At 45.4% G+C, this 20,912-nt stretch overlaps 1 protein-coding gene across 1 annotated transcript in view; it reads right to left on the bottom strand.

The window, feature by feature from the left end:
- Window positions 1-20,912, bottom strand: part of NAA25 (N-alpha-acetyltransferase 25, NatB auxiliary subunit) — an 89,307-nt gene that overhangs the window by 52,423 nt on the left and 15,972 nt on the right. The window contains exons 2-5 of the mRNA XM_040346223.1: window positions 12,783-12,868; window positions 4,018-4,156; window positions 1,337-1,455; window positions 1,051-1,125 (exon numbers count right to left, since the gene is read on the bottom strand). Coding sequence (XP_040202157.1) covers window positions 1,051-1,125; window positions 1,337-1,455; window positions 4,018-4,156; window positions 12,783-12,868 — 419 coding nt within the window. The remainder of the gene's footprint in view (window positions 1-1,050; window positions 1,126-1,336; window positions 1,456-4,017; window positions 4,157-12,782; window positions 12,869-20,912) is intronic.

Here is a 20,912-nt window from a genome sequence, read left to right as displayed (position 1 = left end):
AATAGCAGAGGAGAGTTGAGAGAGCTGATGTGCCCTTATATATAATTCAGGTGAGAGTTCTCGGAGACCGGTGTAGGATCCCCACTAAGGTTCAATACTCCAAATTGAGAATATACTACGGATAGGATATATATTGTGATAAAGTCTCCTAAAGAATTTGAGGATTGGATTTCTACATTTTTGCCCATTGTATGGGACTATTTTGAACTGAACATCCATCCACCTACTTAGATTGCAATATTGAACTATTTTTGCACATATATATTTCTTGCACGTTTGCACTAGATCACTGTCTTCCATCTTTTGTTGACCTTCATTGATTCACTGGAACATATGTGAAGGTGTCAGTTTTCACCACTATTGCACTTTATTTAGCTCCCAGGAGCCATTTCTCTTGCAATTTCTATAATTATTGTAGTTTGCACGAGGGTTGTATTTCTTTAGCGCTAGACTACTTTTTTATACGCGCTCGCGCACACACACACACACACACACACACCATTTACCTCTACCCATTCACCAAAAAAGTGTCAAAACGTAAAAGCACAACAAAAGACAATTCCTTTATTTAAAATAAAAATAAATTACGGTGCAGACAGACCCAAAAAATGTGAGGCATTGCGCCGACTGCTGTCTTTTCACGATGACAGCAGTTATAAGGGCGGGGCCACCCAGCCTCCTTCCGACGTGTTACAAACATGGGAAATATGCGCTACTTTACAGGCCAACTAAGGGGACCCCCCAGGCATGATATTTAAAGGAATATTTCATTTTTATTGTTTCACTTCAAACATTATTAAAATCACTGCTCCTGAAAAAAACTTCTGTTTTAATAACTTTTTTTTTTTTTTTGCATTGATACATGTCCCCTGGGGCAGTTCCCTGGTCCCCATACACATTTTATGGCAATAAAACTTGCATATAAGCCTTAAAATTGAACACTTGATTTTTTTTTTCTCCCACGTTCGTATCCCAAAAAACTTTTAACGGTGTTAGCAAAAATTTCTGGTGCGAATACTTCAGCAATCTTAAGATATATTCATTGCTTACCTGCATGATCAGGCTCATCACAGACCAGAAATAATAGGGATTTTTTGGAACAATTTTATAAAGTGCCATTCCAGCCTGCAAAAGAACACAAGGTAGTAGTGATTTATCATCAGCGTACAGTCTAGAACTAATACATTACAAATATCAAATGTATATACAACAAAATATACTCCTTAGTGCATTTTCCTTAAGATTTTAATCCTTTTAATAAGGGTCAACATACAGTGAATTTACATTTTGTAGACTGAAAAGGATGTAAAAAAAAAAAAAGCAATGATTTCTATACCTGCTGCATCTTCTTATATTCCCCTACTCTGGCATAAGCCATGAAGAGATGAGAGTGATACTCTTCACTGGTAGGGACTTTTCTCACAGCTGCCTCGTAGAGTTTAGTCACCAACTCCGCTACAAAAAGAAAATACAAATGAAGTATATTTAAATAATTGAATTCCTGATGGAACCAGAAAAATCTTTTGCCACCTTCACAATGTCAGTTATTGCTGTTCTTTAAAAGCAGTTGTATACCCTTTTAATTTACACTTTGACCTACAGGTAAGCCTATAATAAGGCTTACCTGTAGGCAAAAAGAACATCTCCTAAACCTGTATGGTTTAGGAGATATTCCCCTTGCATGCGCTCTGAGTTCGCCGGACCTTGCTGGAAAGAAGTACGCGCGGGAGTGACGACATCGCGGCTTTGACCATTCACAGTGCCGGAGCCGCGATACCCGAAGACACGCCGAGGGAAAATGTCCACTCCCTGGCATGGACCAGGCGAGATACTGACCCCTCGTTCTAAGGTAAGTATTTCATATCATCGCGTCTCTGGCCAATCACAGTGCTGGGGCCCGCAAACCCAGAAGAAGATCCGGGAAAGATGTCAGCTGTGACAGCGGTGTGCAAGGACAGCTGCAACAGCATTGTTTTAACGGCAAGTTCATAATGAGCTAGTAGCTCATTATGCCTTTGTCTTACAGGGTTTATTTTTATTATTTTTTTACAACCTCTTTTAAAGCAGTTGTAAACCGTTTTTTTTTTTTTTAGGACTTGCAAAAGTAAAAAGGCATAATATGCCAATATGCATCGCATACTAGCACATTATGTGAAACATACCTGAAAACGAAGGGTCCATCTTCCCTGGTCCGCGGACTCAGACTCTGTGACAGGCCTGGAGCCGCGATAGTCACTCCGGAGCACGTGCGCGGGAACCGTAATTTATGGCACACGTAGCTGAAGGAACGACGCGGTTGGCCGTCCCTTCAGAGCGCATGTGCTAATGATGCACGTTTAGGAGATATTTACAGTACCTATTGGTACAAATTATGCACAAGAGTTACTGATACAATAGAAGGTGCCATTTTTTGTGAGCTTTTAAAAAACTGCAGCAAAGATGCAGCAATTTTCAAAGCATAGCACACAAGATTTAAAGTTGTTGTAAAAGGCAAAAGTTTTTTTAATTTGAATGCTCTCTATGCATTAAGATAAAAAACCTGTGTGCAGCAGCCCCCCCTAATAATTACCTGAGCCCCAATTCAATCCAGCATTGTTGCACGAGAGCCTCGGCTGTCTGGGACTCTCCCTCCTGATTGGCTGAGACCGCAGCAGGCGCCATTGGCTCTCGCTGCTGTCAAAGTCAGTGAACCAATGAGAAGAGAGGGGGAGGGGCCAAGCTGCAGCTCTGTGTCTGAATGGACACAGAGCAGCGGCTCGGGTGCCCGTGTTGCAATCTGCTTGCTGTGGGGGCACTCAGCAGGTGGGAGGGGCCAGAGCACCAGCGAGGAACCCGATCACAGGAGGATCTGGGCTGCTCTGTGCAAATCCACTGCACAGAGCAGGTAAGTATAACATGTTTGTTGTTTTCCCCCCCACCCCCTTCCTTTCTGGAGTGGAGCTTTTAGACAACACAGCTTGGCTAGATGTTCACTGTGAGGCGAGAGTGGTCACTAGCTGGAAAACAGTATATCTGCAGTTCACACCAAAGTCTTGCCAATTTTTAAATGAAGGAATACATGCATTTAATCCATATGAAAACGATTCCCCCATTAAAGCGGAGTTCCACCCAAAAACGTTATTTTGTTTTTCGGAACCCTCCCCCCCTCCGGTTTCACATTTGGCACCTTTCAGGGCGGAGTGGGGGGAGCAGATACCTGTGTAATACAGGTATTTTTCTCCCACTTCCTGGCATAGATAATCGTGCAACCCGCGGGTATCTACGCCACGTCCGGCGCCTTCTGTCCTCCCCTGCTTCTGGGATACACACAGGTCCCAGAAGACAGCAGGGACCAATGGCATAGCACAGCGAGAGTCACGCATGTGCAGTAGGGAACCGGGAAGTGAAGCATTGAGGTTTCACTTCCCGATTCCCTTACCGAAGATGGCGGCAGCACCCGAGAGCCTAGTGATAGATCGGCTTTGGGTGCCAACATCACGGGCGCCCAGGACAGGTAAGTATCCTTAATTTTAAAAGTCAGCAGCTGCGGTATTTGTAGCAGCTGACTTCTAAAAAAAATATATATATATATATATTTGGCCGACCTTTTTTTTTTTTACTAATACTTTAACAGGGAATAGTTTTCTTATGGGCTAAACGCATGTATTCCTTCATTTAAAAAAAATTCCAAGACTTCAGCGTGAACTGCAGATATACTGTATCCCAGCTGGTGCCCACCCTCACCTCACAGTGAACATCTAGCAACGTTGTGTTTCCTAAAAGCTCCACTTCAGAAAGGGAAAAAAAAAACAAAAAACTCTGCTTTCCTGCAAGTGAGTGAATAGACACCTGTACTGTACTTTCAGCACTCTTCAGAATGTTTGCAGGACAAGGAAGGAGGGAATCCAGACACAAAGCACCCTTAGCCAAGAAGTGGTGAATACTGCTGCACTGATTTTCCAATCGTTTTAATTTCTACAATTTAAATTCTGTTAACCTGGAAATTGTGCAAAAAATAAAAATAAAGTGTACACTTACGTCTGTGCATTTCCCTGTACAAGATGGTGAGTGCTTGCAAGGAGTTGTCATCGGTGGGCTCCAGAGCAGTTACCTCTTGGGCCAGCACAAACGCTTCATCTTGCTTCCCCGTTCTCTGTAACCCAATTGCTTTGAGAACCTAGGAGATATGTCGCAGGAATTTGGTGACTTTGGTTATTCCAAGCACCTTGGAAAAATGCTTAAAGAATATATGTTACCCCAACATTTCATATTTCTGACATATGCATGTTATACCATGTACTTGTGTTAAAAAAAATGGAGTTACACTTACCGGTAACGTCCTTTCCAGTAGTCTTTCAGGACAGCCACAACTTGAGAGATAGGCTCCTCCTCTTCCTTAGGAAACACTGCACAGCCTTTAAAATCTCTCCTCCCCCTGCTAGACCTCAGTTTTTATACGAGCACTCCGGTCCGCTGGGGAGACACAAGAACATGTTAGTAATCCATAGTTTAAACATCAATATCATACTATGTTCCTGGATTAAAAACCCCTTCTTCCAACTTTTCGGGAGGGTAACTAGGGCTGTCCTGAAAGACTACTGGAAAGGACGTTACCGGTAAGTGTAACTCCATTTTTCCCTATCCGTCTTTCAGGACAGCCACAACTTGAGGGGATAATCGAGTACTTACAATTTAGGGTGGGACCACGGCTTGCAAGACTTTTCTCCCAAAGGCTTGTTCACCTGCTGACACCAAGTCTACTCTATAATGCTTGATGAAGGTGGCGTAGCTGGACCAAGTTGCGGCTTTGCATATTTGATCTGGCGTCGCTCCAGCCCTTTCAGCCTGAGAAGTAGCCACCGCTCGAGTAGAGTGTGCCTTTATTCCTGTAGGGACTTCCCTACCAGTCAAGGCGTAAGCCTGCCCAATAACTAGTCTAAGCCATCTAGCAATTGTGCGCCGAGACGCTTTCTGTCCCTTTCTGGTCCCAGAAAACAAAACAAACAAAGAGTCTGACTTCCTAAAACCCTGAGTCAGCTCCAAGTACTGTAGGATGCATCTCCTAACATCTAGTGTACTAAACTTAAACTCCCTTTCACCTGAGGGATTGGAACAAAATGAAGGTAACACAACCTCCTGGCTTCTATGAAACTTAGAAGCCACTTTCGGAAGGAAAGCCGGATCGGTTTTAAAAACAACCCGATCCGGAAAAATTACACAAAAAGGAGGACGAATGGACAGGGCTTCCAATTCACTGACCCTCCTGGCAGTAGTCACTGCAACTAAAAAGACTGTCATAAACGTTAAATCCTTTAAGGAACACTTGTCTAAGGGTTCAAAGGGCAACCCTGTTAGCACCTGTAAAACTAGTGATAGATCCCACTTGGGGAAGGGAGGTCCCTGAGAAGGTTTCTGTCTGGACAAAGCCCTAAAGAACCTGATGACCCAAGGATTGGAGGCTAGAGGGGTCTCTAGAAACACACTGAGGGCCGAGACCTGGCCTTTAAGGGTACTCACTGACAAGCCTTTATCCGCTCCGCACTGAAGAAACTCTAGAACGGACTTGTGGTTTTGTGCTGGAAAGGAAAATTCCTGGCACCAAGTGTTAAAACGAAGCCAAACTTTTCTATAGATCGAACGCGTCTCCTTCTTCCTACTGTTAAGAAGGGTGGCAGTCAGTTTGTCCGAAAAACCTCTGGACCTCAGCAAGGACTCCTCAGTAACCACGCCGCAAGGTTCCACCTGTGTACCTGTGGGCATAGAACTGGACCCTGCGAGAGGAGATCCTCTCGAAGAGGAAGAAAAAGAGGGGGTTCTGTGGTCAGTTGCTTGAGAACCGAAAACCAAGCCCTCTTGGGCCAGTGGGGTGCCACAAGGATAAGTGAGGTGTTCTCCAGCTGAAATTTTCTCAGGACCAGTGGTAGAAGAGCTGGGGGTGGGAAGGCGTAACAAATCCCGAATCGCCAGTTCTGGGATAGGGCATCTATCCCTCTTGCTCCCTCTCCCCTGCCCCGAGAGAAAAACCAATGTGTTTTTGCGTTCTCCCTGGACGCGAAGAGGTCTATCTCTGGAGACCCCCATCTCTTGACCAAAAGATGGAAGACCTCCTGATTGAGGGACCACTCGTCTTCCCTCAGTTGACTTCGACTGAGGAAATCCGCTGTACTGTTTTCTATTCCCCTTAGAAAAACTGCTGATAAGGACAGGGTGTTTGTTTCGGCCCAGCGAAAGATTCTTGTTGTTATGGCCGACAGGGCTACACACCTGGTGCCACCCTGTTTGTTCACATAGGCCACGGCCGACGCATTGTCTGACCTCACCTGGACGTGGTGTCCTCGAAGTCTCTCCTGAAAGAAGATGAGAGCTAAACCGATCGCCCTCAGCTCCTTCCAGTTGGAGGAATGTTTCAGCTCTGCCACTTCCCAAACACCCTGTGCTGGAAGTACACCCAGGTGAGCCCCCCAACCTCTGCCGCTGGCGTCTGTGGTGACAACCAGTGGAGACCGGATATGCCACAGACGACCCTGCGACAAATTGGTGATCTTTCTCCACCACCAGAGGGATCTCTTTACCTGACTTGGGACCTGTATCAGGATGTCTAGGTGTTCTGAGCTGTGGTCCCAGATTCTGAGTACAAAGGCCTGCAGGGCCCGAAAGTGAATCCCTGCCCACTGGACTGCCAGTAGAGTGGAAGTTAACAGTCCTAGTGTTGACATCAGGAATCTGATTGAAACCTGATGGCTGCCCTGGAGGGCAGATACCGATTTTTCTAACTTTAGAGCCTTCTCTAATGGAAGGAAGACCCTTAGAAGGGTGGAGTCCAGGGTGTACCCTAAATAAGGAATGCGCTGCGATGGTATTAGACTGGATTTTTCCAGGTTTAACAGCCAACCTAGGTCCATAAGGGTCTTTTTGGTTAGTTCCAGATCCCTGGATACTTGTTCCGGAGAGGCTGCAAAAATAAGCAGGTCGTCCAGGTACGCTATTATACCCACTCCCTGAAGACGCAGAAAAGCTATTGGTTCCGCCAGGACCTTTGTGAACACGCGGGGTGAGGAGGATAGACCGAATGGCAAGGCCTGGAACTGTAGGTGCACCACCGAAGTTCCCAAGTCTATCGCTAGCCGTAGAAACTCCTGAGACCCCTCTGCAATGGGTACGTGCAGGTACGCGTCCCTGAGGTCCAGGGAGACCATAAAGCAATTCTGTGGTAGGAGGGCCCTTACCGTGAAAATTGACTCCATACGGAATCTTTTGTATGTTACTGACTTGTTCAGCGGTTTCAGGTTTAGGATTAACCTGTACTTGCCAGAGGGTTTCTGTACCACGAAAACGTGGGAGTAAAACCCTCTTTTCTCCTCTCCTTTTGGGACTCTGCAAACAACATTTTGGACCTCCAGATCCCTCAAGGCCCCCACTAGAGCTTCTGCTTTTTCCTTGGCTCTGGGAAGCTGAGTGACCAGGTACCTCTGTGGCGGAAGGGATGAGAACTCCAGGGAATACCCCCTTCTCACCATCGCCAATACGTACCTGTTTGGGGACAAAGACTCCCATTGTGGGAGGAAGGCCCCCAACCTTCCCCCCACTCTGATCTGGGAGTCATTGTTTTTTGGGGGGCTGGTCAGGTGGGCGAAAAATCGCTCCTCTTCCCCTACCCCTGGGTGTCCAGATCCTTTTTTGAGTCTCTGGTTTCGGGACCCCTGTTTGTCTCTGGGGACGAAACCCTCTCCCTTTTTGTGGAGTTTTACGTTTAAACGGAAAAGATTTTTTCTTATCCGCCGTGCGGTCTAAGACTGACTCCAGGTCGGGACCAAATAGGAGATCTCCTGTAAAGGGAATCCCACATAATTTAGACTTGGACGCAATGTCTCCTGACCAAGTCTTGAGCCAGAGAGCTCTTCTGGCAGAATTAGCCAGGGCTGCTGACCTGGCTGACATGCGGACGGATTCTGCTGAAGCATCCGCAATGTAGGCTACCCCTTTTAAAATTGTGGGGAAGGAAGCCAAAATAGTGTCCTTGTCCGTATCTGCCTCAATATGTTCTTGGCTCTTTGAGAGCCAGTGCTCTAAATTACGGGCCACTACTGTAACTGCTAATTCTGGTTTTAAATTGCCAATTATGGACTCCCAAGCTTTTTTCAACAACGAGTCCATTCTCTTATCCATAGCATCCGTCAGGTTGCCCATATCTTCAAATGCTAAATCAGTCTTTTTAGAGACTTGGGAAAAGGCCGCATCTAATTTAGGGTTCTTATTCCAAACGGACGTGGAATCTTCCGCAAAGGGAAACCTTCTCTTAAGGGATTGAGAAAAGAAAGGCTTTCTTTCAGGGTCCTGCCACTCCTTCTTAACAGTATCAACCAGAAGTTCGTGCACTGGGAAGACCCTGCCCTTGTGTTCCCCCAGACCTTTGTACATCTGGTCATGGAGACTAAGAGGTTTACTATCCGTGTGAATGCCTAGGGTCGTGTAAATGGCACCTAGCAGTTCCTCAACCTCATCAAGAGATAGCTTGTATCTGGAAGACTTCTTGGACTCACTGTCCTGGTCTTCTTCACCTGACTCTGCCTGCGAGTCGGAAGCAACATTCTCCATTAAGGAGTGCTGCCCCTGAGAAGGGCCTGCAAAATCAACTGCCTCCGCTGAAGGATCAGGAGAGGCAGGTGCAGGACCCTGAACCTCAGGGTGGGCTGTAACCTGTGTGGGTACCAGGGGGGGTTGCACCCTTTCAAACAAGGATTTGAAAGAGGAAAAGGTAGAGGCCAGTTCTTTAACTGAAGCAGCTAAACTATCCCCCTGTTCTGCATCCCTTTCCCCAACTAGAGAGTTTATGCAGTCTCTGCACAAAACTTTCGTCCAAGAATCAGGAAGGGAGTCCCTACAGGAAGCACATTTCTTCTTAGAACTATGTGTCCTTCCTGTTTTTTCTTGGCTTTTTTCTAGGCTCTTCTGAAATAGAAGACATAAGGACCCACATTTAAAAAAGCAAAGATAAAAAAAAAAAAAAAAAACTTTTTTTGTAACAAACAACCACATGGTTACAACCCTCTGGGAAGCACTAGACAGACACTACTGCTAGGTGCCCTTGCTGCCTTTCCCTCCTCTCCCCCAACCACCAAGGGGAAGCAGAGGAAGGAAAAAAGACACAGTCTAAGGTTTTGGGAAACCCTCCCCAGGAAACCCTTACCTTGGACTGGCTGGAGGTAGCGTCCCTGGTCGGGTCCCGTTCCGGAGAGGTCACCGACATAGTGGGGTGGTTGCGCTGTGTCTAACTCGTCCCAACGAGTATCCGACACCTCCAGCAGGACGCGTGGGTCTCTATCAGCGCCGCGACCCGGAACCCGGAAGTCGCGGGTCAAAGGGAATCCTTTCCGAGGCGCACCGGAAGTGACGTCGCCCGCCACTCGGCCCGCGATTTTTGAAAAACAATCTGCGGCCTGTAATCAGGGTGCCCGGAGCTGGCTTCCCCCGCCGCGGTCCTGTGGACACGATAGGGACCCCCCACAAACCGACTGCCGCGCTCGACATGGTTGGGGTGCGTTTTTTGGCGGTAAGTTTTTCGCCCAAACTCCTTTAGGAAGCATAGGAAAAATAATGGCCACAGTCCCCTGACTGCACTGCCTGGTTCCTCAGCAGTGTCTCCCCACCGGAGGAAACACTAAGAACTGAGGTCTAGCAGGGGGAGGAGAGATTTTAAAGGCTGTGCAGTGTTTCCTAAGGAAGAGGAGGAGCCTATCTCTCAAGTTGTGGCTGTCCTGAAAGACGGATAGGGAAATAACTTTTATTTTGTATTTCTTCCCTTATGTTCAACACCTGTTTCTGCCAGTCCCTCTGCTTTCCTATTTCAAACTGACCACACTAGACATGAGCACATCCATCTAAACATGGACAGTTTTCTGGCTGCACTGGGAGAACAGCCTGCCTGTCTTCCAGCGGTCAGACTTGTACTGAATATCAATACAGAAAACAAAATGAAAAAACAAATTCAATAATGGTTGAGTTTGGATCTCACAAGTTTCTACTGCAACTCCTTTCATAAACCAATCAAATAGATTTCTACATTTTCAGAGAATGAACTTAAAGTGGTTCTAAAGGCAAAAAGTTTTGTGACTTAATGCAGTCTGCATCAAGGTAAAAACCTTACAATAACAGTGCCCCCCAGTGCCCCCACAAAACACGTACCCGAGTCCATCCATCTAGTGCTGTGCCCAGCTGCAGCTCTTCTCTCCCCTCTACATTCTTGTACAGGCTTTAGTGAAAGCAACGGGAGCCATTTGAATCATGTGGTGGGCAGGGCTGAGCTATACACTACTTGTCTATGAACGTACGCAGTATGGCTCGGGTGTGCTTCCCGCACAAGCGTCCCCATAGCTGCCCACTTGGTATAGGGGCACTCGAAAAAGAGAAGCAGACAGCGCCAGTGGGTGCCTCAAGTTGAGGAGGATCAGAACTGCTCTGTGCAATACCACGGCACAGAGCCGGTAACGACAACACATTTAGTTTAAGAGTCCACCATGACATTGTACAGGGGATACTCGAAAAATGAGAATATCGTGCAAAAGTTCATTTATTTCACTAATGCAACTTAAACTGTGAAACTAATATACGAGAGACACTCATTACATGCAAAGCAAAGATAGTTCAAGCCGTGATTTGTCACAATTGTGACGATTATGGCTTACAGCTCATGAAAACCCCAAATCCACAATCTCAGAAAATTAAATTACTTGCAATCAATAAAACAAGGATTGTACATAGAATAATATCAGACCTCTAAAAAGTATAAGCATGCATATGTACTCAGTACTTGGTTTGGGCTCCTTTTGCAGCAATTACTGCCTCAATGCGGTGTGGCATGGAAGCTATCAGCCTGTGGCACTGCTGAGGTGTTATGGAAGACCAGGATGCCTTCAGCTCTTCTGCTTTGTTCGGTCTCACGTCTCATCTTTCTCTTGGCAATGCCCCATAGATTCTCTATGGGGTTCAGGTCAGGGAAGTTTGCTGGCCAATCAAGCACAGTAATCCCACGGTCATTGAACCAGGTTTTGGTGCTTTTGGCAGTGTGGGCAGGTGCCAAGTCCTGCTGGGAAATGAAGTCAGCATCCCCATAGAGCTCGTCTGCGGAAGGAAGCATGAAGTGCTTCAAAATCTCCTGGTAGACAGCTGTGTTGACCCTGGACTTAATGAAGCACAGTGGACCAACACCAGCAGATGACATGGCTCCCCAAATCAACACAGACTGTGGAAACTTCACACTGGACTTCAAGCATCTTGCAGTGTGTGCCTCTCCATTCTTCCTCTATACTCAGGCTCCTTGGTTTCCAAATGAGATGCAAAATGTTCTCTCATCAGAAAAGAGGAGACTTTGGACCACTGAGCAACAGACCAGGTGTGTTTTTCTTTAGCCCAGGTAAGACGCTTCTGATGTTGTTCAGGAGTGGCCTGACAAGAGGAATACGACATTTGAAGCCCATGTCCAGGATCTGTCTGTGTGTGGTGCAAGGGCGGATCCAGAGTCTAATCTCGGGAGGGACACTGCCAGAAAATAAGGTGTTGCTTACAGAACTGTATTTAACGTATGGTACAGTCCTAACCTTGTCTAAAACTAGCGGCATGTTTATCATTCCATTAGATTTGATTATTACATTACAAACAGATCAACCCCTGATGTTAAGCCCTTCCCAGCCAGTGTCATTAGTATAGGGACAGTACATATTTTTAACACTGATAACTTTATTAGTGTCACTGGTCCCCAAAAAGTGTCAATTAGGTGTCCGATGTGTCCGCTGCAATGTTGCAGTACCGCTAAAAAAAAATCAATGATCGCCACCATTACTAGTAAAAAAGATTTAAATATAAATGCCATAAATCTATCCCATAGTTTGTAGACGCTATAAATAGAGCGCAAACCAATCAATACTACAATTGCCCTATTGCACCCCCCCCTGGATCCGCCGTAGGTGTGGTGGCTCTTGATGCACTGACTCCAGCCTCAGTCCATTCCTTGTCAAAGTCCAACACTTTTGAATGGCCTTTTCTTGACAATCCTCCCCCGGCTGCGGTCATACTTGCTTGTGCACCTTTTTCTTCCAGTGGGACACTTTGGGCCTAGAATATTGCACCTTTTCACAATATTCAAATTTTCTGAGATTGTGGATTTGGTGTTTTCATGATCTGCAAGCCATAATCACCACAATTATGACAAATCACGGCTTGAACTGTCTTGCTTTGCATGTAATGAGTCTCTCTCATATATTAGTTTCACCTTTTAAGTTACATTCGTGAAATAAATAAACTTTTGCACGATATTCAAATATTTCGAGTATCACCTGTATGACTTTGCTCACATAGGGCTTCAGCTTGTATAAGAGTGACATATACAGCAAGTTTTTGCAAAGCATGTGTGAAACTTATGGCAAGCTTTGTTAAAGATTTTAAGAAATGTATTATACTATGAAGAGGTTAAAACGCAAATTTTAAAAGAAAGTGCTGCTAGCAATGGTCAGTAAATTTTTAAAAACAAGCCTTAAAGCAGCATTAACCCCGATAGCAAACTTTTTACATATTGTAGATTATCACTCCTTAAATGTGGAGCTACATTATTTCTTTTTAGGCTTTTTTTCGCGTATATTTTCACCTGGTAGGACTGGTATTCTGGAATATATTACATTTTTGTTTGGGTTTAGATAAGTTTTAACCTCTAAACTGGAGCTGAAGGGTGCTTCAAAGCTTGCTGTACACACTGCTCATATACATGCTGAAGCCTATGTGAACAAGACATGAAAGTACACCGATGGCAATACCTTGGCACAGTGCAGGTCTTTATGTTTTTTGAGCAGTTTCTCAGCTTGCTGAATTGCCATCTTGTTGTTGCCATTATCCAGGTAATCTAGAATGTAAAACATAAAAGAAAAAATGTCACTAATACATATTAAAAAAAAAAAAAATACTTCTGTACATATCTTAATTTGACCTGCATGCCTCAGATGACAGCACTGTATTCCTTGAAGGATAAATCCAGCGTGGGTATAAATGTAAAATTCCAACCCCTTGCACAGGCTAAAAACAAAGAAGCAGCTCTGGCTGGCACACTCAAACGATGCCCACTGCTGTCCTTGCAATTCACGGATCCAACAATGTAACACAGCGACTCACCAGGGCTAAAGGACCCCTCGCATCACAACTTGGTGAAAGATAACAGTACCTACTTAGAAGAAACCCCTAAAAACTATGTGGGAATAAGTGCCGTCTGCTGTGCATTCAGGACAAACATCTATATATATTCTCTATATCTGTGGAAATTTACCAGTCATAAAATTGGAATTCTGTACAATGAATCCTGTGATTCTCACTTTCCTGACACATGCCACAAGTAGCCATTTCCTGCCTATGTCACCTCACTATCTCCAGGCCGATTATTGGACAATGAATCTGCATTCTCATCCCTGTCCTATAAGCATCAAGGCGACATACAGCGATGAAGCTGACCCAGGACATAGCAAAAGGTAGCTGTATAGCTGCACATTCACCAGAGCGTTTACCTTTAATAGCGTTATTCAATATTTTTGGGGGAGGCAACGGAAAGAACATTCACCTTGAGCTGATAAATATGTATTCTCATTCCCACAATTCAGATTATACAGTGCAAGGTGCATTATGCAGTCTACCACCTTCCCTCCATCACTTTGGCCACACCCCCAAATCTGACACCTTCCCTCCCTTGCATCCCCCACGTCCCCAAATCTCCCACGTTACCATTGCATCCCCCACGCCCCCAAATCTCCCACATTACCATTGCATCCCCTACGCCCCCAAATCTGCAACCTTCCCACCCCCAAATCTCCCACGTTCCCTCCCTTGCATCCTCTACGCCCCCAAATCTGCAACCTTCCCACCCCCAAATCTCCCACGTTCCCTCCCTTGCATCCCCCACGCCCCCAAATCCCCCCCCCCCCCCACGTTGCCTCCCTTGCATCCCCCACGCCCCCAAATCTCCCACATTACCATTGCATCCCCTACGCCCCCAAATCTGCAACCTTCCCACCCCCAAATCTCCCACGTTCCCTCCCTTGCATCCCCTACGCCCCCAAATCTGCAACCTTCCCACCCCCAAATCTCCCACGTTCCCTCCCTTGCATCCCCCACGCCCCCAAATCCCCCCCCCCCCCACGTTGCCTCCCTTGCATCCCCCACGCCCCCAAATCTCCCACGTTCCCTCTCTTGCATCCCCCACGCCCCCAAATCTGCCACCTTCTGTACGTACATGCATGTAAAAAAGGTGAGTAAACTTAGGCAGAAGGACAGTACATCCAAACCCAGGAGCACAAGTTTGAATGGAGCCCAAGGCGTCATGTACATGGGTAAGACATTTCTTCTCCCTCCCCCCCCCCCCCATACCCCTGGACACAGATCTATTTCAGCCAATGAGGTTGATTTTATAAAACTGGAGTGTAAAATCTGGTGCAGCTCTGCAAAGAAACCAATCAGTTTAAAGCTTAATTGAACAAGCTGAAGTTAGAAACCGATGTACAGCGGCACCCAATTTTGCACCCTCCAGTTAAACTGAAACGCCACAATGTGCATGGACACAGCAGGCTTGATTTACTATGAGTTTTAGGGCAGTAGACAGCCCTAAATCTGTGTTCAGAGCAGGGTGGATAAAAATCTATGATTTATTTAAAATTAGATTTTTTGATCAAAAAAAAATAAAAAAATGCTTTTCGGAAAATAAAAATAAATAATCTAAAGATAAAAGTAGAATATATATATAAAAAAAATATATAAAAATGAATCTTGGTTATGTAGTATGAGGCTTTATATTCTGCAATATTCACATTTTTGGTAAACTCATTCAATGAATCCAAGCTCTGCAAGCTGAGAGACCATGCACTGCATTCATACACTTTCACAGTAGCCATGAGACAAAACAAAGTTCTGAGATATTCCTTTATCTCATCGTTTCGCAAATCTACGTACACTACAAACTGTACGATTGAATCGGAATAGATATATCTCGCTGTTTTACTAAGCCAACAGCTTATTATTCTAAATAGGAAACCATTATTTTGTTTGCAAATATTTAAGATTTTAACTACCAGCAAGAATAAGTCCTTGCATATAAAGTGCACCTGTCATTTCAGAGCCATCAAGGCAGCCGTTAGCGGGCATCCACTCAGCTGCTGCCACCATGTCCCTCACCTTGTGTCACTGCCACATCAGCAGTCGTCCCTCCCAGGAGATTGATAATGTTCAATGGTTGCCCAAATCTGTCAATGACGAGATGCCTTGTATCAAATGCGGGTCAGAGGAGGAGGCACTGTGGGAATAGAGATGGCAGTTGCTCTTTAAAAATGATGATTTAAATCAGGGAGAATTTTATTTAAATCACAATTTAAAGCATAATATTTAAAGAGCAACTGTCATCTCTGTCTCACAGTGGCGGTTCCTCTGGCTGGTAATGCAGCAGTGACACAACAAGGCAATGGACGTGGTGGCAGCAGGTGAGTGGATGCCCAACAGGTGCTACCATGATGGCTCTGAATGGACAGGTGCTCTTTAAATGCAAGGACATATTCTTGCTGGTAGTTATAAGCATTAATATTTGCAAACAAAAGGTTTCCCCATTTAGAATAATAAGCGGTCAGGTTAGTAAAACAGCGATATAAGAACAGATTTAATCATACAGTTTGTAGTGTACATAGGGGAATATTCCTGAACTTTGTTTTATCTCATGGATACTGTGAAACTGTGTGAATGCAAAGGATGTCATCTCAGCTTGCAGAGCTTGGAATCATTGAATAAGTTTACCCAAAATGTAAATATTGCAGACTATACAGCCTCATGCTACATACCTAAGCTCTGGTTCAGAGAGGAGCTTACTGGCATATTTACCCACATACATGCATAAACCTCTGTAAATGTGCGTAAATCGATGCCAGTGGCCAGAATAAATGAATGTTCTAATCTAACAGATTGAGTTTAAAGCGGAGTTCCACCCTATTTTTCAACTTTTCAGCATTCTTTTTAACACTGCCCCTTTAAATACATTTGGGATGTTTTTTTTTTTTTTCTTTTAAAAACTCACGTTTTTATTCATGTTTCATGTGAGTCTCTTTCCCCCGTTGCGGCGGAATGGCCTCCCCGCCGCATCTAGCGCTGCTATGCCTCCTGGGAGATGTGCGTCATCAATCCCAGGAGGCTGGGCTGAACATCGCAGCCGTGGTCGGGGGGCAGGAGGGAGGGAGGGCAGTGCCGCCCATAGAGGTGGTGTCCTTCCTCTTCTCCCTCTCTAACTCCTCCCCCGTCCTAGCACCGCCCCCGTTCTCCCCCCTCCACCACCCGCCCGCCGTCTGTCTCCGGTGCACGGAGATACAGATCATCAGGCAGACAGAGCGCATCTCTGTCTGATAGATCTGTATCAGAGAACACCGATCGTAGTACAGCCTCGCCTCCCTGTACATTGAAACATCGCGCTCTGCATTGTGTGTTACAATTCTGGTGCAGGGAGGCGGGGCTGTACTACGATCGGTGTACTCCCATACAGATCTATCAGACAGAGATGCCAACTGTGTTCCTGATCATCTGTAACTCTCCCCACTCTGCACTGGGCACTAATGTTGTCACCGCACTGATGGGCACTAATAATGTTGTCACCGCACTGATGGGCACTAATAATGTTGTCACCGCACTGATGGGCACTAATAATGTTGTCACCGCACTGATGGGCACTAATAATGTTGTCACCGCACTGATGGGCACTAATAATGTTGTCACCGCACTGATGGGCACTAATAATGTTGTCACCGCACTAATGGGCACTAATAATGTTGTCACCGCACTGATGGGCACTAATAATGTTGTCACCGCACTGATGGGCACTAATAATGTTGTCACTGCACTGATATAAGGCACTGGTGCCACTGCACAGATAATGAACTGGTGTCACCGCACTAATGGGCACTGATAATGCACTGGTGGGCACTGATAATCTGCACTGGTGTACCCTGACATTTGGGTCTGGTTGTGGTGCCGGGGCCGATGCGGGGTGCTGTGCCGGGGCCGATGCGGGGTGCTGTGCCGGGGACAATGCGGTGGGCAATGTTATGGTGGCAATGTGCTGTGCTGGGGGAAGAAGGAAGCAGGAGGAACTCAGCACAGGGATGGTGGGAAGCCCTCATAATGGGCACAGCTGGTGTACAGACCCGGGAACTCAGCACAGGGATGGTGGGAATCCCTCATGAAGGGTTCCCACCATCCCTGTTCTGTGCTGACTTCCTGTGGCTGTGCTCCTGCTGTGCCCATTATGAGCGTACGAATCCGAAGTGAGTTTCGGGCACAAAATACGAAATAACGGCTAATGCAAAACGGAACTAAATAAAATTAATTTATTGACAGTGCACATGTCTGGTATATGTATACACACTACATATATAACAAGATATATATATCATCTTGTTATGTAGATATATCTGCACAGGAACAAATTATTTCGTATATTTACTGGTTCCTGGAAGGAGGAGGGGAGGAGAGGTTTGCATAGATAAGGGGCGGTAACTTCCTCTGACACTCCCGTTGCTATTGAAACCTGATCTGAAACCATTACATTGCTTGTGCAGAACCGAGCTTGTGTGAGAACTGCAAGGCTGAAATCCAGGAAGTCATACAGTCTGGCTTCATGATGCCCACACTTAAGATGGCCCCAGTCAATTTTTGTTTTATAAAGTGTCTAAATGCTGTAACAACCTAACAAAACGGACCTTAGTTTACAGACTAACTGTAGTAGAATACATTAAGCTTGTGTATTACAGGGGTATTTATATTTAAAAAGTTTTTATTTTTAAAATTGTGGCCGGAACTCCGCTTTAAGTGCGTATACTTCAAAATGCCATATACCTGTCAATATTCAGAACTATACACCAGAATGAGCATTATTTTATGAGAATTTGAATATACCCACATGCATGAAACCTTAAAGCGGAGTTCCACCTAAAAATGGAACTTCCACTTAACCCACTCCTCGCCCCCTTACATGCCACATTTGGCATGTAATTTTTTTGGGGGGGGGAGTGGGGGCTTCAGGAGAAGGGGACTTCCTGTCCCATTTCCTCCTTCCGCCGAGGGGCTGGTAAGGCGAATAGCTTATTTCACCTTATTGCAGCACCTCCCTGTAGGCGAGCGCCTGTCCAATCGGACGGCGCCGCTCGCTCATGCTCAGTGGGTGCCCGGCCGTGAAGCCGAAAGTCATCACTGCCGGGTGCCCACACTAGGAATGAAGACGCCGGCCGGCGAGGGGGGGGCGAGGAGAGGAGCCCCGGCCGGCGAGGAGCTGGAACCGTGGAGCAGTTAAGTGTCTGTTATTAAAAGCCAGCAGCTACACTTTTTGTAGCTGCTGACTTTTAATAAACTTAAAAAAAGGCTGGAACACCCCTTTAACCACTTGCCGACCTCCTCATGTAAATATACGTCAGCAGAATGGCACGGACAGGCACATGCACGTACCTATACGTCCTCTGCTTGACGCGGGTGGGGGGTCCGATCGGGACCCCCCCCGGTACATGCGGCGGTCGGCAAGCCTCGGGGAGCGATCCGGGACGACGGCGCGGCTATTCGTTTATAGCCGCTCCTTCGCGATCGCTCCCCGAAGCTGAAGAACGGGGAGAGCCGTATGTAAACACGGCTTCCCCGTGCTTCACTATGGCGGCGCATTGATCCAGTGATCCCTTTTATTAGGGAGAGTCGATCGATGAGGTCAATCCTACAGCCACACCCCCCTACAGTTGTAAACACACACACACACACACTGAACCCTAAATGTTACAGCGCCCCCTGTGTTTAACTCCCAAACTGCAACTGTAATTTTCACAATAAACAATGCAATTTAAATGCATTTTTTGCTGTGAAAATGACAATTGTCCCAAAAATGTGTCAAAATTGTCCGAAGTGCCCGCCATAATGTCGCAGTCAAGAAAAAAAAAAAAAAAAAATAAAAAAAAAAATCGCTGATCGCCATTAGTAGTAAAAAAAAATAAATAAAAAAAAAAAAATGCAATAAAACTATCCCCTATTTTGTAAACGCTATAAATTTTGCGCAAACCAACCGATAAACGATTATTGCGATTTTTTTTTACCAAAAATAGGTAGAAGAATACGTATCAGCCTAAACTGAGGGAAAACATTTTTTTATATATGTTTTTGGGGGATATTTATTATAGCAAAAAGTAAAAAATATTGCATTTTTTTCAAAATTGGCGCTCTATTTTTGTTTATAGCGCAAAAAATAAAAACCGCAGAGGTGATCAAATACCACCAAAAGAAAGCTCTATTTGTGGGGAAAAAAGGACGCCAATTTTGTTTGGGAGCCACGTCGCACGACCGCGCAATTGTCTGTTAAAGCGACGCAGTCCCGAACTGTAAAAACCCCTTGGGTCTTTAGGCAGCATATTGGTCCGGGGCTTAAAGCGGGGGTTCACCCTTAGAGGGCACTTTTTAGCCTTAGATTCCTGCTCGTTTTGTCTAGGGGAATCGGCTATTTGTTTTAAAATATGAGCAGTACTTACCCGTTTACGAGATGCATCCTCTCCGTCGCTTCCGGGTATGGGCTGCGGGAATGGGCGTTCCTTCTTGATTGACAGTCTTCCGAGAGGCTTCCGACGGTCGCATCCATCGCGTCACGATTTTCCGAAAGAAGCCGAACGTCGGTGCGCAGGCGCAGTATAGAGCCGCACCGACGTTCGGCTTCTTTCGGCTACGAGTGACGCGATGGATGCGACCGTCGGAAGCCTCTCGGAAGACTGTCAATCAAGAAGGAACGCCCGCTCCCGAAGGCCCATACCCGGAGGCGACGGAAGAAGATGCATCTCGAAAACGGGTAAGTACGGATCATATTTTAAAACAAATGGCCAATTCCCCTAGACAAAACGAGCAGGAAGCTAAGGGGGAAAAAAAAAAAAGGAATTGGTTGAACTCCCGTTTTAAGTGGTTAAAGTGAACTACGGTCGCGTAATGTACCACGTGTCTCGCTTTACTATAAGCGGTTAGTCTCCATTTAGATCAGGCCACAGAATTCGGTAAATCACTCCACTATCCCCACACCAGTACGGCATCTTTCTCCTGATCACAAGTATCACAGGATATGAACCATCAGCTAGAAATAAGTGAAGGATGTAGAATTAAATAGATCTGGGACTTTAGTAAACTGTCCATAATTAAAAACCCATAGCACCTTAGCAACAGGACGTGTTCCTATACTTGTGACCAGATTCCTTCAATGGGCCCCACAGACAGTACAATTCAGTAGCTATGGGTTATTTGGGCAGTTTCTTTCCCAGACAAAATAAATAGAACTCTAACTAGACTGAGGAAAACTAAGCATTCCGGTTCTGTTATTAATGCACCTTAAATGAGAACTGTCTGTACTGTTCCAACATCGGGCAAATTCTCAATCTGACTGGATAGGAAGGGCAAAGCACCAATAACTAAGGGCAGAAAAGAGACTGTAGGCATCTCCCCAAACACTGGAGCTGAACAACTGCTAATAAAAGGGGACTTTTTTATTGCACTTTGATGTACTTGTCAGGAATTTGTTCATTGAAGCTTGTAAAGTTGCTGAAAGGTCCAATTTATCCAATGTTCCCAATAAATATGGCAACAGATCACAATGACAAGTATAGTCAGCTTGAACTAATTTTGTTATAAAAGAAAAGGAAAAAAAAAAGAAAAAAGCAGGCATATACAGACACGGTCAAAGAGAAACATTGCTTTGTTCTTTGTGAAAAGTAATGCAATATTGTCGCCTTTATATCTTCATGCCTTTGATGGGTCATGAAACAAAGCAAAAATGTAAAAAAAGGACTTATTCTACAAAAAACATTCTAAAAACGGCCTGCCCAGATTTGCTGCTAACCCTAATAAAGATTATAAATACTGTATTTTCC

This window comes from Rana temporaria, chromosome 1, assembly GCF_905171775.1.
Source record: "Rana temporaria chromosome 1, aRanTem1.1, whole genome shotgun sequence".
Classification (NCBI taxonomy): domain Eukaryota; kingdom Metazoa; phylum Chordata; class Amphibia; order Anura; family Ranidae; genus Rana; species Rana temporaria.
The sequence above is the reverse complement of the archived record's forward strand: the minus strand, read 5'-3'. Positions and strand labels throughout refer to the sequence as shown.